The 13,371-nt window shown below is 41.1% G+C and overlaps 1 protein-coding gene across 1 annotated transcript; it reads right to left on the reverse strand.

Annotated features, from left to right (window-relative positions):
* Positions 1–393: 393 nt before the first annotated feature.
* On the reverse strand, positions 394–13,326 carry LOC101165071 (aryl-hydrocarbon-interacting protein-like 1). Its single transcript, XM_011479940.2, has 8 exons — positions 12,489–13,326; positions 10,172–10,351; positions 9,672–9,860; positions 7,969–8,145; positions 7,359–7,500; positions 1,996–2,546; positions 1,589–1,730; positions 394–1,156 (listed from the first exon to the last, which is right to left on the reverse strand). The coding sequence occupies exons 1-8, from the start codon at positions 12,582–12,584 to the stop codon at positions 480–482; spliced, it is 2,154 nt and encodes a 717-aa protein (XP_011478242.1). The 5' UTR covers positions 12,585–13,326; the 3' UTR covers positions 394–479.
* Between the last annotated feature and the right edge of the window lie 45 nt (positions 13,327–13,371).

The raw sequence follows: 13,371 nt of genomic DNA on the forward strand, positions 1-13,371 counted from the left end.
GCCTCCTTTGCATTCACTAGAATGTAACAAGGTCACATGTTTGTCGCATAAATAACAGGGCAGAGACACATTTAGGATTACAGTTTCCTCTTGTTAAATTTATCATTAACATTCCTCAATGTTTTCATTTAATCCTTTTTTTTTAGTTGTCCAGAACTCTGTCTTTTTCTGGGATTTTTATTCTGAGGTTTTCTGAGGAAAGGCTTTTTACTGTAATAATAACAAGTGGGTTACCGGCTGCTTTCTACTCTTTGTGTACAGAAATAAAACTTTGTATTTGACAAACCCTTTTGTTGTCTTTGCTTTTGTGTGAGAGCACTGATTCCTATAGATTACATAATGAAACTGAACTCAGAAAGAGGCCGTCTTTGCGCTGGTCTGTTATTTTTGTATGTGTGTGTTAATATTTGGACCTGAAGGGGTAAATCCACCATTTCCGCTGCCTCGTGTTCTCTTTGATGTCATCAACATTCAGGAACTTATTGCTTGGATCTGCCTCTTCTTCCCGTCTTACCACCGGAGCGTTTGCCTTTTGGGTTTGTCCCCCCTGCGCTTGGTGTGCCGGTTGACTGACATTTGACCTTCTTCTTGCCTTTATCTCTCACTGATCTTATGCTCACGGAATTATCTTTGGCTGGGCTGACGGCTGCAGAGTCACTATCTTTGCCTCTTGAGTGATTATCTGCTCCACTCGGCCCAACTTGAGGATCCTTGACCATCTCTATGTTTTCTTTATCTAAGCCCTTCTTACCCGCTCTCTCATTCTGGACCTCTTTCTCATCTGCTGCTGCGTCATCCTCATGACGGCACTTTCCTTCTGAGTTTTCCTCCTCTTGAACATTCCTGTCCTCTGTCTTCTCATCTTGCTTTTTCCCCTCTGTGGTTTTAGAGGCACATTTTGCATTTTTCTGTCTGGCAGCACGTTGGACCTCGCTTCCATCATGCCCCCACTTTTCCTTTGTTGTGTCCCAGTAAGTCTTGTTTTGGCGGGCGTGCATGGCTCGGACGCTTTCCCCCATCTTTTTCAGCTCCTGACGGACAAATGGCTTGAAATTAGGGTCCAGCTTCTCCACTAGAGCAAAGTCTTTGTGGGCTTCGTCCTCGTTGCACAGGGCGGCGTGTGCTCGCGCCCTCTGGTACACCGCCTTGAAGTTATCTGTGAGGAGGAAGAGTGGAAATTACTGACATTTATTTAGATGAGTAGCAAATATCAAACTTTTAAACCGAATGCTGAAGGAACTGAAATTCAAATCAAGGGGGAGGCAGAAATTTCACAGCTTTAAAATAGGCTTTTCGTTTTAGCCTTAAATATAAATAATTCATGAAAAACAGACAAAAAGGGTTCATTATTGACTGTGAAGTCTATAGAGGGTTGCTGTGGGAACAGAATTATAATCTGTAATCTTCTGCCAGGTAAAACAAGAGAAAAAATAGCTTGAAGGTTGCTGCGGTCAGATGCAACCTCAAAGGGAAATAATGGAAAAGGCTGCTTCCATCATTTGTGGAAACAACTCCACAAATGATGCCGTTTATGTAAAGGGCTTTAGTTTTAGAAAAGATTTTTGTTTCGTGTTTTCTATGATCCTACCTGTGTGCTTCTTCAGGAGCTGGTTATTCAGCTCCACCACTCGCTGGTATTGTTTCAGCTCCAACATGCACTGACTGAGGTTGAGAACGACTGGAAGAGACACCTTCTCCAGAGACCGCCAGAGGTCGCCCTGCTCGTCCACCTGCCCGCAGACGAGAAAGCCGAAAGTGAAAGTGAGAAAGGAGTTCATTAGTGAGGTGCAGCAAAGTAAAAGAAGAGCACACCTGTGCTGTGACAGTGAAATCTCTGCTATTTTTATCACTTTCTCTGTTTTTCCACTCAAAACCCTGCATTCTAAACCACAGCTGCTCTTCAGTAAAGCATAGATTTGAGTACAGTTTATCCTGGCTGATCTGTGAAAAACAGTTCTTTGGTGTGGTGCTTGTTCAGGGTGTTTACAGTCATACCCGGTCTTTCAGCTCATCCACGTATTCCAAAGCTTCCTTGAACTTGAAAGAAGCTTCTCGAAAGCGCCTTTCTTTAATGAGGAGGTTTCCTTCGTTCTGCAGAGACGTGATCAGCTGTAACATCTGCTGCCAGTCCTTCCCCTCACTTTCATCACGGCTGCTCAGACTGACGGCAGAACAGCTCTCTTCCTCCTTTCCTCCCTTATAAGGTGCAACCTTATTTTCTTTGTCTTCCTCTGTCTGAGTTTTATCTGCTGCGTCTTGTGGTTTGTCCTCGGTGGTTGCTGTCACACCTTCAGGGTCTTCTGGTTTGCTCGTCTCTTCCTCCTCTTCACTTTTTCCCTTCATTTTCTCCAGCTTGTTCCAGTAGCGCTCCTTCTCCTCCCAGTACTTCTCCTTCATGCGCTCGGACAGAGCCCTCAGCTCTCGCTGGACGAGCGAGGACAGCGTGATGTCCAGTTGGGCAACCATCTTGAAGTCTCTCTGGGCTTCTTTTTCGTTCCACACAGCAGTGTGAGCTTTGGCTCTCTTGTAATATCCTTTCACACAGTCTAGAGGAGGCAGACAACAGAAAAATGTCCAAACTATTATTTTCCCAGTCATGATAGTCAACCGACTTACAGGATGGACACAGATCAGCTAGAAAAAGGAGGATTTCCTTCAGTCATGTTCTCAAAGTGGAATATTTCTTTACCAGCAGATGGAGAAGGGAAAACTGTCTTAACACACTAACATAATTAAAGTTTTAAAAGTAAATGATCAAATCATGTGGGTGCTGGAGGAGTTCTGCCACAGTAGTCTGGAACTATAGAAATGTGTGTCAATGTTGCTTAAGAGCAAAACAATAAGTCATTCACTAGGTCCCCCGTGTGGTTCTGGGATTTTTGCTCACCGTTCTTGTGATCATTGTGACCCCACTGGGTGAGATCTTGCCCCAGATGGAGGGAGATTATCAGTGGTCTTGTATGTCTATCATTTCCTAATAATTGCTCCCACAGTTGATTTCTTCACACGAAGCTGCTTACCTATTGCAGAAACAGTCTCCTCAGCCTGGTACAGGTCAACACTTTGGTTTCAGGTGTCCTTAGACAGCTATTTGGTCTTGGTCACAGTGGAGTTTGGAGTTGACAGTTTGAGGTTGTGGACAGGTGGCTTTTATATAGATGACCAGTTCAAACAGGAGCCATTAATACTGGTATTGAGTGGAAGACAGAGGATCCTCTACAGAAGAAGTTACAGGTCCGTGGGAGCCAGAAATCCTGCTTGTTTGTAGGTGAACAAATTCTTATTTTCCACCATAATTTACAAATAAAATCTTTAAGACTGTGATTTTCTGGATTTTATTTTTCAGATTTTGTCACTCATAGTGGAGGTATACATATGATGAAAGTTACAGGCCTCTCTCATCTTTTTAAGTGGCAGAACTTGCACAATTGGTGGCTGACTAAATACTGTTTTGCCCCCAAAGCTATATGCCCTATATCGCAGCTCATGGTGTGGTCTATGTGCTATCTTAGATGACCCCACCCTTACTTTGACGTGTTCTCCCTACCATGACAAAGGTGGATAAAGGTGGAAAGATTTCATGTAATCCATGGACACCAGTGAAGATCATTGAAGAAAAAAGGTTCAGAGCACTGTCTAGTGGGTCTAGATGACCCAACTCCCAATGTTAAAGTGCCTAGGATAGCACAAGGGTTAATGCAGCATCCTTTTTAAGCTTCAACGCATTTGCTTAGTTCGACGCGCAACTCAAACAAAATGCAAATTTATGCAACTCAGCAGCACAATAAACAATGTAAAACTTGGATGAAAACATTTAAATTAAAATAATTTCGAATTTTAAATACAATGAAAGAAAAAGGAAACCTGTGTGAACCTAAATTAACATGGAGAAAAAGTGGGACTGCATCTTACCCAAGCCACGGCTTTGATAAATTAGAAAAACGGATCAGTGTTTTGTTTGTTGCTGTTAATTAAATTTTTCTGTTAAAAACTGAGGTTTATTTAAGTTTAATTTAGCCTTAAAAGGATTTAATCAATGTCTGCCTTTCTTTCAATGTGTTGGTGAAAGTTCTTATTCTTGGATGACTGTTAGATGACATGCCTTAAATATCCCAGACATGAAAGTTGTTGGAATCTTCTTATGTAGCTAAAAGTAATTAAAGCTCCAAAAATGCACACATCAGAACACACTGTTCTAGCAGAAGCCGCATACCCACTGGAGGTTCTTTAGAGTTTAATTCCTCTTTATGCTAAATTTTCCTTCGGCCAAACAGATCTCAGTGCTGCCTCCGGCAAAAACAGACACACTGCAGCCATTTCTAAAGAACAGCTGTGCTGAAGGGATGAAACGGCAGCAGGGAGACTGAGTTAAACCACTGCAGACAGCATGACACTGACGGATGGAGCAACAACAGAAAAGAGAAGATGAAACTCTTTAAAAAAAATGAAAAAATCAAATAAAAGCTGGAGCCAGAAGAAGACTGTGACTTTCCACTCACAGTCTGAAGGGAGGAGAACGTGTAGGATGCTTTTAAATGCTATGAAGAGGACTGCCGCCTTCCTCCTGTCAAAACATGTTCAACCTTTAGTCACTTCGGGCCAACTTATTCACTTAATCTCCCAGAAATCATTTCTTTTTTCCTGTTTGATTCCCCTAATTTTGGATATTTGAGCTCAAAAAAAGTTAAAAACCAATATTTGTTGAAGTCCAAGAATCTTTCCCATAAATAAACAAAAGACAAAAGAAAAGCTGACTGTACAACTGAAAGTGCGAGCTGAGAAACGGAGTGCAGAAAGACCGCTTCAGTGGATTCTGTCACACGATGTGGGCCATAATTCATGAGGCTCTGAAGTGGAGGCTGTGCCAGCATGTGGGCTCATTTAGGATTATATGAGTAGCCGTGGATATAGCAGGAAGATTCCCAGAGCTGCTCCAGCTGAAGAGCCCTCTGTAATGTCAAGCCAGTGTCCTCCTACACAACTCTCACACAAGAAAAGTGCAGCTGCTGCACAGCAGAGGCTGACTGCTGAGCACACATGGATTATGGACGCCGTTCAGAGTGACAGGAGGGTCCACCCATTGTCTTACATGTTGGCCTGATGCTAACGACTGATGCTATCCAGACCCAACAAATGAGAGGAGTTGTAAAGTAAAACAAAGTGTGTTTTGCAACTAATACCAAACATGACTTACTGTTTTAAAAAGATCGACTTTTCCTTTTTGTCTGTTAATGACTATGAAGCAGACCGGCTGCTTTAGTCTCTTGTTTTGGTCAGACGTGTGAAACAGACTTTAACTCTAAAAACAGCCAGCACAGTATATGGTGACGTTATCATGCGTTGAAATCGCAGTTGTTTTTTTCAAGGGGAAGAGCTGTAACTATGAGGATTCAGACAAATCTGGAGAAAAGTGAAAAGTGGCTGATGAAAAAATGGTTGTAGATGTGAAATACTCACTCGTGAGACTTTTTTATCATCAGATTCATGCTCAGAGCTCCTGTATTTTTCGGGTCTTCTATCATTTACAGTCTTTGGTCTGTTGATCTCTGTTCATATTGTCACTAATCTACAACAAAGTTCCCCTGCCAGCTAATCCAGATCCTCACCAAACAACGCAGTTTCAGAGGATACAAACTGGCGTGGACCAAAGGGGCCAGTGTGAATGCGCCCAAGGTGCTGTGATGACTACATTCACCGCCACTTTATGAAACACTCCTGTCCAAATGCTTGTTATTGCAAATTTCCAATCAGGTAATCACATGGCAGAAACTCAACGCATTTAGGCATGTATGTCAAGATGATCTGCTGCAGTTCAAACCGAGCATCAAAATGGAGAAGAAGGGTGATTGAAGTGACTTTGAACGTGGAATGGTTGTTGGTGTCAGACAGGCTGGTCTAAGGATTTTAGAAACTGCTGATCTACTGGGATATTTACCCACAACCATCTCTAGGGTTTTCAGAGAATAGTCTGAAAAGAGAGAAAATATCCAGTGAGCAGCAATTCTGTGGGTGGAAATACCTTGTTGATGTCAGAGGTCAGAGGAGAATGGACAGACTGGTTCCAGCTGACAGAAAAACAACGGGAACTCAAATAACCACTGGTTACAACCGAGGTCTGCAGAGGAAAATCTCGGACACACAACACATCCAAGCTTGAGGCAGATGGGCTACAGCGACAGAAGACCACACCAGATACCACTCTAGTCAACTAAGAACAGGAAACTGAGGCTACAATTCACACAGGCTGACCAAAACTGGACAATAGGAGATTGGAAAAACGTGTGTCTGGTCTAATGAGTCTCCATTTCAGCCACATTAAGATGGTAGGGTCAGAATTTGGCGTCAACAACATGAAAGCAACAGTTCAACAATTCAGGCTGCCGGTGGTGGAATGCTCTGGGGGATATTTTTTTGGTACATTTTAGTCCTGAGCATGGTTAAACACCACAGCCTACCTAAGTATCATGTCAATATGGAGCAAACTCTCTGAGGAAGGTTTCTAGTACCTTGTTGAATCAATGGCACCAAGAATGAAGGCAGTTTTGAAGGCAAAAGGAGGTTAAACCCGGTACTGGCAATGTGTGCCTCATGAAGTGGCCGGTGATCGTTTTCTTCTTTCCTTCTTGAACCACATTTTAAGTAACAGAATAGGAAAGTTTCATGCTTTGAATGAGCTGTCGATCCATCAACACCTTAGCTGTTATTGTTGCTAATCCTGTTTTGACACATCAACTTTGTTTTTCATTCTCACCCTTTGACAGATGCTGTGTCTCAAGTCTTATTTGCAATTTTAAAAAAATCTATTTAAAAATTAACAATACTTGAACACTTGTTGAACACTTTTTTTTCCAACTATGTGGTCATTTCAATCAGGCATGGACAATTTGTTTTAAATTATGCCATGAGTGGAAAAATGTTGTTCTTTCATAAAAACTTGCTTTATTACTAGAACAAGTTTTTACTTTTTAATGAAATATGTTTTCAACTACTGGTCAATGTAACAGTTGCATAAGACTTACAGGCACCATCATTTGTCTTGCAACCAAAAACTTCCTGTGTTTTCTTTATTTTCAATGCTATAAAAAATAAATATTTTTAAAAAAACCTACATCGAACACTCAGTTTGATGTTTATTGCTTCCCTGACAGCAGAGTAGCAGCCTTGACCTAAATAAAAAAAGGGAAATGATTTGCAAGGAGAAGAATCTCACACTAAACTTTCTGAATGACTGAGATTTGACCTGGCAGCTGTGATGCAGCAGCTCCGTCAGAACTGTGAGGAAGGCAGCTTTGTGAAATGTGTCAAACCTTTCAAATGGAAGAGAACGATGCTTACTGATAGCTGTTGTTAGCATTTACCTTTGTGTTTCTCCAGCAGTTCGGTGGTGTGCTCGATCACCTCATAGTACTCCTCCAGCTCCAGCATGCACTGGCAGTAGTTAAGCTCTAGGGGGACGATCATTCGACCCAAGTTAATGTGGTCAGCATCACCAGGCATCTCCTTCACCCACAAGCACAGACGGAAAGAAAGGATGGATTCACGATGATGGAGCATGTGAGATTTATGGGAATTCAGTGGATTTATACATTCTCCTAAAAGTATTTGAAAACTGGAAGTTTCCAAAAACAACATGATCTATGGTTCACAAAGCTTTAAACAAATGCCAACTCTCGAAGCCTCCAGCATTAAACCAGAGCCAAAAGATAATCATGCTCATATTTATTCTGAAAGATTTTACGCCTCATTTCAATACACTTCCATTTTTACACCCCCCTCCCACTTCTCTCTTTGCAAGCCTTCTCCCCACCCGCCTGTAAGCAGGAACACGGTGAAGCAGGGCAAAACAGGAAAACAGAGATTTCCCCCCGGAAAAGCACGAGTTGCATGTCCCAAAACTCTACAAATCCGAGAAGAAAGAGTGCAGCAGCCCTTTAGCTTCCCACCTTCCTTTCATCATCCCTCACTCACCCTGGACTGCACCACTTTCAGCAGCAGGACTGCCTCTTTGTACTTGCTGGCAGCCTCTCTGTACTGTTTCTGCTTGACCAGAGCATTGCCCTGCATGTGGAGGATCGGCACTGTCTGGAGCTTCTCATCTTTTTCCATCATCCACGACTCTTTGTGGTACGACATGGTGTCTCCAACCTGCAGGCAGCAGGGGGGAGGAGAACACAGCTTAATAAGTGCAACAGCAGTAATTATATTAGCGAAAAGGAAAGGAAAATTAGAAGTCTTCCCAAGAATCTTAGCAAATTTAGATCTGTTATCAAATTTAGATGAGAGATTACTTAGATTTTGCATCAGCTTACAACATACTCACCGAAGCCCTTAATAACCTAAAATTAGAGATTGTACTTTTTGGTGCTGCTTTCACCCTGCTCACATTTTCCGTTACATTTTCTGCAGTTAAAAAGGTTAAGAATGCAATAAAAAGGATAAAAATGATCAACATTTCTCATTAGGGCTTCTGCAAAGCAGTACTTTCTCTGTATCAAAAAATGCTGCTGTTCAATAAGTTTAATGTTAAACGGCTACATGGGATTTTCCTCAACAGCAGGTTTTGCTGGAAACATCCATGTATTTTATAGATTGAGCTTCAAAACATTTCCCCTCCTGTTAAAGATCTAAAGCCTTTCTACTACTGCAAAGCTGTCAACTCACCTACATGAAAAATACACGATTTCATTCTTAGACGCTGAGCAGGACCCCCGCTGAGTCCCAAGCTTGTTCTGGATAATTCATTATATCAAGGCTGAATGTTTTAAACATAAACTGAGCTCAGTTTTGTCAGTCCTGGCAGGGTTTTGCATTAAATAGTCTGTCGCAGTAGTAAGAATATCCTGAAAACTGACTTAAAAACTTGCGTAACTACTGTACGTGCTAACACAAGAGTTTTGAACATGGAAACCCGAAATGCACATTTACACACCTTTACATAGACTTTTCTTTGGAAGTAGTTGCTGGAATGTACTTTGCTGAGGGCGACATAAACATAGCATTACAGCAAATCCCAGTATAGTTAGAGAGAAGGATTTAACCTTTTCTGCAGTCTCACTTTTATATTTGGTTGATGTTATTCATGCATGTTTACATGTGACCCAGCACAAATAGTGATGGAAATTCATATTTACCACATGTAATACATGTAGCCAAGTTACACATTGCTGCATTGCCCGCACGTATTTTAGGTGAGTCCAAGGCTGAATTTTGCTGTTGGCCGCACGTATTTAATGTTAAACTTAAAGTTAAAGTCTGATTAGTTGTCATGCTCCTATGTGTGAAATGTGTGATCCATCCCTGAGGAGGGGCGAGCTGCAGAAACAGACGCACTTAGGAACCATTTGGTGGTTGACTGTAACCGTAATCCTAACCTTAACCCTTCCTCTGGGTGTGTGCGGCCAAGAAAAAAGTTTAGGGTTAGCTCCATGTATTTCGAAAATTATGTGCAAATAGACACTTTCCTTTTATTTTTCAAACTACTCTTTCATAAAGTTCTAATTGTCAAAGATAATAAATATTTTTTCAATTGTAACTTATAAAAATATAAGCCAAACAAACAAAAAAAGTGGCAAGAAAAAGGAAATCTTCTGTTTTCTGGGATGCATGTGTACTTTGTATCCTTTGCTGTGTCAAATGTTTCACTTTCAGTGTGTTAGGACACCTCTACCTACCTGCAGCAGCTCCATGATGAAAATCAGCGGCTGAGGATTTCTCATGATTTCGTCGAGTTCTGGGAAACCAGTGGAGTGATAGTGAAATAGGTTCCCCATGCCGCACATGTGCTTCTGGCCCTCCAGGGGGTCTTTTCCTTGAGCAATCAGCCTCATCCCCTTGGACACAATGGGATACAAACCTGTGTGCTGCAGAATTGAACATAAGCAAGAGAACATGGAGCCCGGAATGAAACACCCACTGTTAGCATTCCCCGGGGCTGCAAGTCTGTGCCAGTCAGTTCTACAAGGACAATACATCAAGCAGCCCAATTTTACTTGCAGATAGTGTTTTTCTTCAAAGGGAAAATGAGACATGTGGAAATAAGATTGCACTGTTGGTGTATAAACATATTGGAGGCTGCAAAGGACTGACTCATTATGATGAATTAAAGCTCCCCCTCTGTATCGCAAAGATTTATCAGGACGTGAATGTGCATGCATTTAGATGCCCGACTCACAATAGCGTCGCACCAGAACTCAGCCACCTCTCCAACCCTCATGGAGGTCAGCAGGGTCTCCCACACTTCCATCTTGAACATCTTTCCCACAAAGATCTCAGCTGGTCTGCCGGCCAGCCGGCTGTCATCAATGACGGTGCGTTCAAAGTTGTCCAAAAGCGTCTGGAAATGGAATACCAGCTGGGTGTGAAGAGAAAGATGCAGATAAAGGGGATTAGTGATGGAATTACTATCAGTGGGAGGTCATGAAAGCTATCAGATTTAACCACACATTCCATAAATAAAGCAATAGAATATTTTCTCTAATCAGAAATTACTTTTGAACAGTGAAAGAAACTTCTGCGTGCTTCACTTTATCCTCCATACTATTTTTAAAATCAATGGCTGCATCAGAAAATCTAGTCAAACAAATTCTTGATTTTTTTGGTTGTTTGATTGACACGAGATTAAACTCAGTAAAGATGATCTGTTCTTTCCCTGCTCCTCTGCAGTGAATCTGGGCCAGTTCTCCTCGTCTCTTCTGCTTTTCACATTCTCATTCTGTCAAAATAATTCCTCCCTGAATTTCCAAACCTTTTTGGCTCATTTTTCCAATCTTCCCTCATTCTTTAACGGTCATCATTCTATCACTCTGCCTTGGACAGTCTTTGACATCCCTTCTTCATCTAGCTTCATGTCAACAGTCACATGTGTCAAACCCACAGCGTGGGGGCCAAATCTGACTCTCCGAGTCATTACATGCTGTCCCGAGGGCTGACACACCAATGAAGGCTGCTTCAAAGCAGTATCTCCCACAATCTAAATTAATCTCTCATCATCTGGTCCCATTACCAGATTTTGGAAAATGTTCACAAAATATATTCATAAAAAGTTAAATGTGATGAAAAACAAAAATGAAGCACAAAGACAGTAAAAACTCTGAAAGTCTTTTGTGTTGTGCTGCAGGGCTGGGGGGTAAAGCGGTTTAAGTGAGCAATGGCAGTCTGACTCCAAGCATGCATCCAAGTGTGCAAAATTTAGCCCACAAGAGAAACAAACAAATTGTCCAACAATTAAAAGGCAGAGTGCACTCACAGCAGGACACGCTCACAAAAGCTCCAGTCAGAAATGACGCCACAGTGAGAGAGCGAGCTCTGCTGTAACTGGATACATTAGGAGCTTTGAATGGTGATGTCTATGTAGGAGCAGTGTGGCCTGATCTGGTTGACAAACCTGACCTCAGTATTTTTATTCAATATAATTGAAGAGTTATTTTTTGTTTTTTTAATAATTATCTGTCCACATTTTTTAAATAAAAACTTTATCCAGTGTCTCATTGTGAGCAGACATTGAGGCGTAAACTGAACAACAAATATAAAAAAAAATCATTTATTAAACCAGAATGTTTGTACATTTTGATCCAACACTCATTGCATTTTTTTGTACAATAAACACCAAATTTACTTTTTATGTCTGTTGCAGAAGTTCCTATAAACTGGTGGCAGTTTGCTTTGTGTTCATTTTATTCCAAACCAGATGGATAACTCTGTGCTGTTTACTCCATTTTTCATGCTGTGCCTTTTGTCCTGAGAGCTTGTTGTGTTTGTGGTCACTATGTTGCCTTAGGGGGAAGCTCGGACGCCGAGGACAGATGCTGTTTGGTTCTATTACGGGAGGCCGTGGTGCAGTGGTAGGGCGTTTAACCTCTCTTCATAAGATTGAAGGTTCAACACCCACTCATGTGTCGATGTGTCCTTGGGCAAGACACTGAACCCTGGTTTCCTGTAGGCCTGTGCACGATGCATGTGAAATACTAGTTGTATATTACTTTTAAAACATTTCTTCCAATTAATCAACAAAAGGTTCTCCAAAGGTAATTTAGCAATGTTTTGGGGGTAATTTGACACTTTTTTACACTCAGAAAGCTTTTACTCTATTCCTAATACTGCTCAATGTTCAGAGGCTCTTAAGTTTTCTGTTTTGTATAGGCCTTTTCCTACACAAGCAAACAATCACAGAAAAGCAAGCACAGAGGACTTACAACATTTAAAAAAAAAATCTCTGTCTTTCAAGGAGTCTACAATTCTCTTTTGCAAATTTGCAGATGAATATCCAGAGAAAGGGCAAGAAAATGATTAAGCAAATGTTTGTTTGCATGTTAGTCAGATACAGATTTAATATTCCTCTTTATAAATTATTCACCAGAATATAATTGAGTTACACAACAGATGTCTAAAAATACACAGGAGAATCTGATTTTTTTTTCTCTCCCCAGTAATGATGACTGAACATAGTGTCATTATTAAGGTCATCATCTTAGACTAGAGATTAGAGATACCTTTGTTCCAGGTGGAAAATGAGGCATGGGTCCTTGGCCTCCAGCCAGAATTTTCTTCTTGACTCCTGGATAGTTGAGAAGGTACGTCTTCTCCATTGGGACTACAACCGAATATTGAACAGAAAAGTCTGAGTTTTAAGATTTCTTTTCTCCCCCTTTGAATGTTTTCTCCTGCCTTTCTAATTAGCCTTGTGGAGACGGTCTTGGCTGATTTTCTGCTCTCTGACAGATGGCAGGATTAACAGGGGTTTGGAGATGGCTACTTTAATCTGTGGAGCTAATCCCTCGCCTAACACAATGATTGGTGGGACAATTCATGCAGGAAGCCGCAAGAGAGCTGGAGTCATGCAGGCCAGAACCCTGTGGACAACCAAAGGTCCTGCTGGAAGACGATGACTTGAAGATGACCGTCTGTGAAGGAATGTCACTTTTAATTTGTTGATCTTTGTTGAAGATATTCCAAATTACGTTGATTTTCTTGGGTTTATGTAACAGAAACCCTTCAGTAAATAACAGCTGAAACATAGAAATATATAGTTTCCCAAAAAAGTACAACTGGATCTGAATAAGATAAATGGGATCACTGCAAATCTATTATTTTCCTCAGTAATAACGGCTGCGTTATTTATTTTTTTGACCATTAACGAGACATTTGCTGCAAAAATGACACCAAAAAAAGCTGTTTCACACCTTTTGAAGCTTGCTTTGATAAAGATGGAAGTAGTAACGAACTTTAGAGTCAAATGTTCCTGCAGCTACAGAAGAAATGCTGTTGATATCACAAACATTTATTTATTTTCTTAATGTTAAGCTCAAAATAGAATAGTTTTGTTATAGTTTGTCATTTAATCAAGTTCTCAGGACTAAATAAATCTGATTGATA

Source organism: Oryzias latipes, chromosome 10, assembly GCF_002234675.1.
Source record: "Oryzias latipes chromosome 10, ASM223467v1".
NCBI lineage: Eukaryota > Metazoa > Chordata > Actinopteri > Beloniformes > Adrianichthyidae > Oryzias > Oryzias latipes.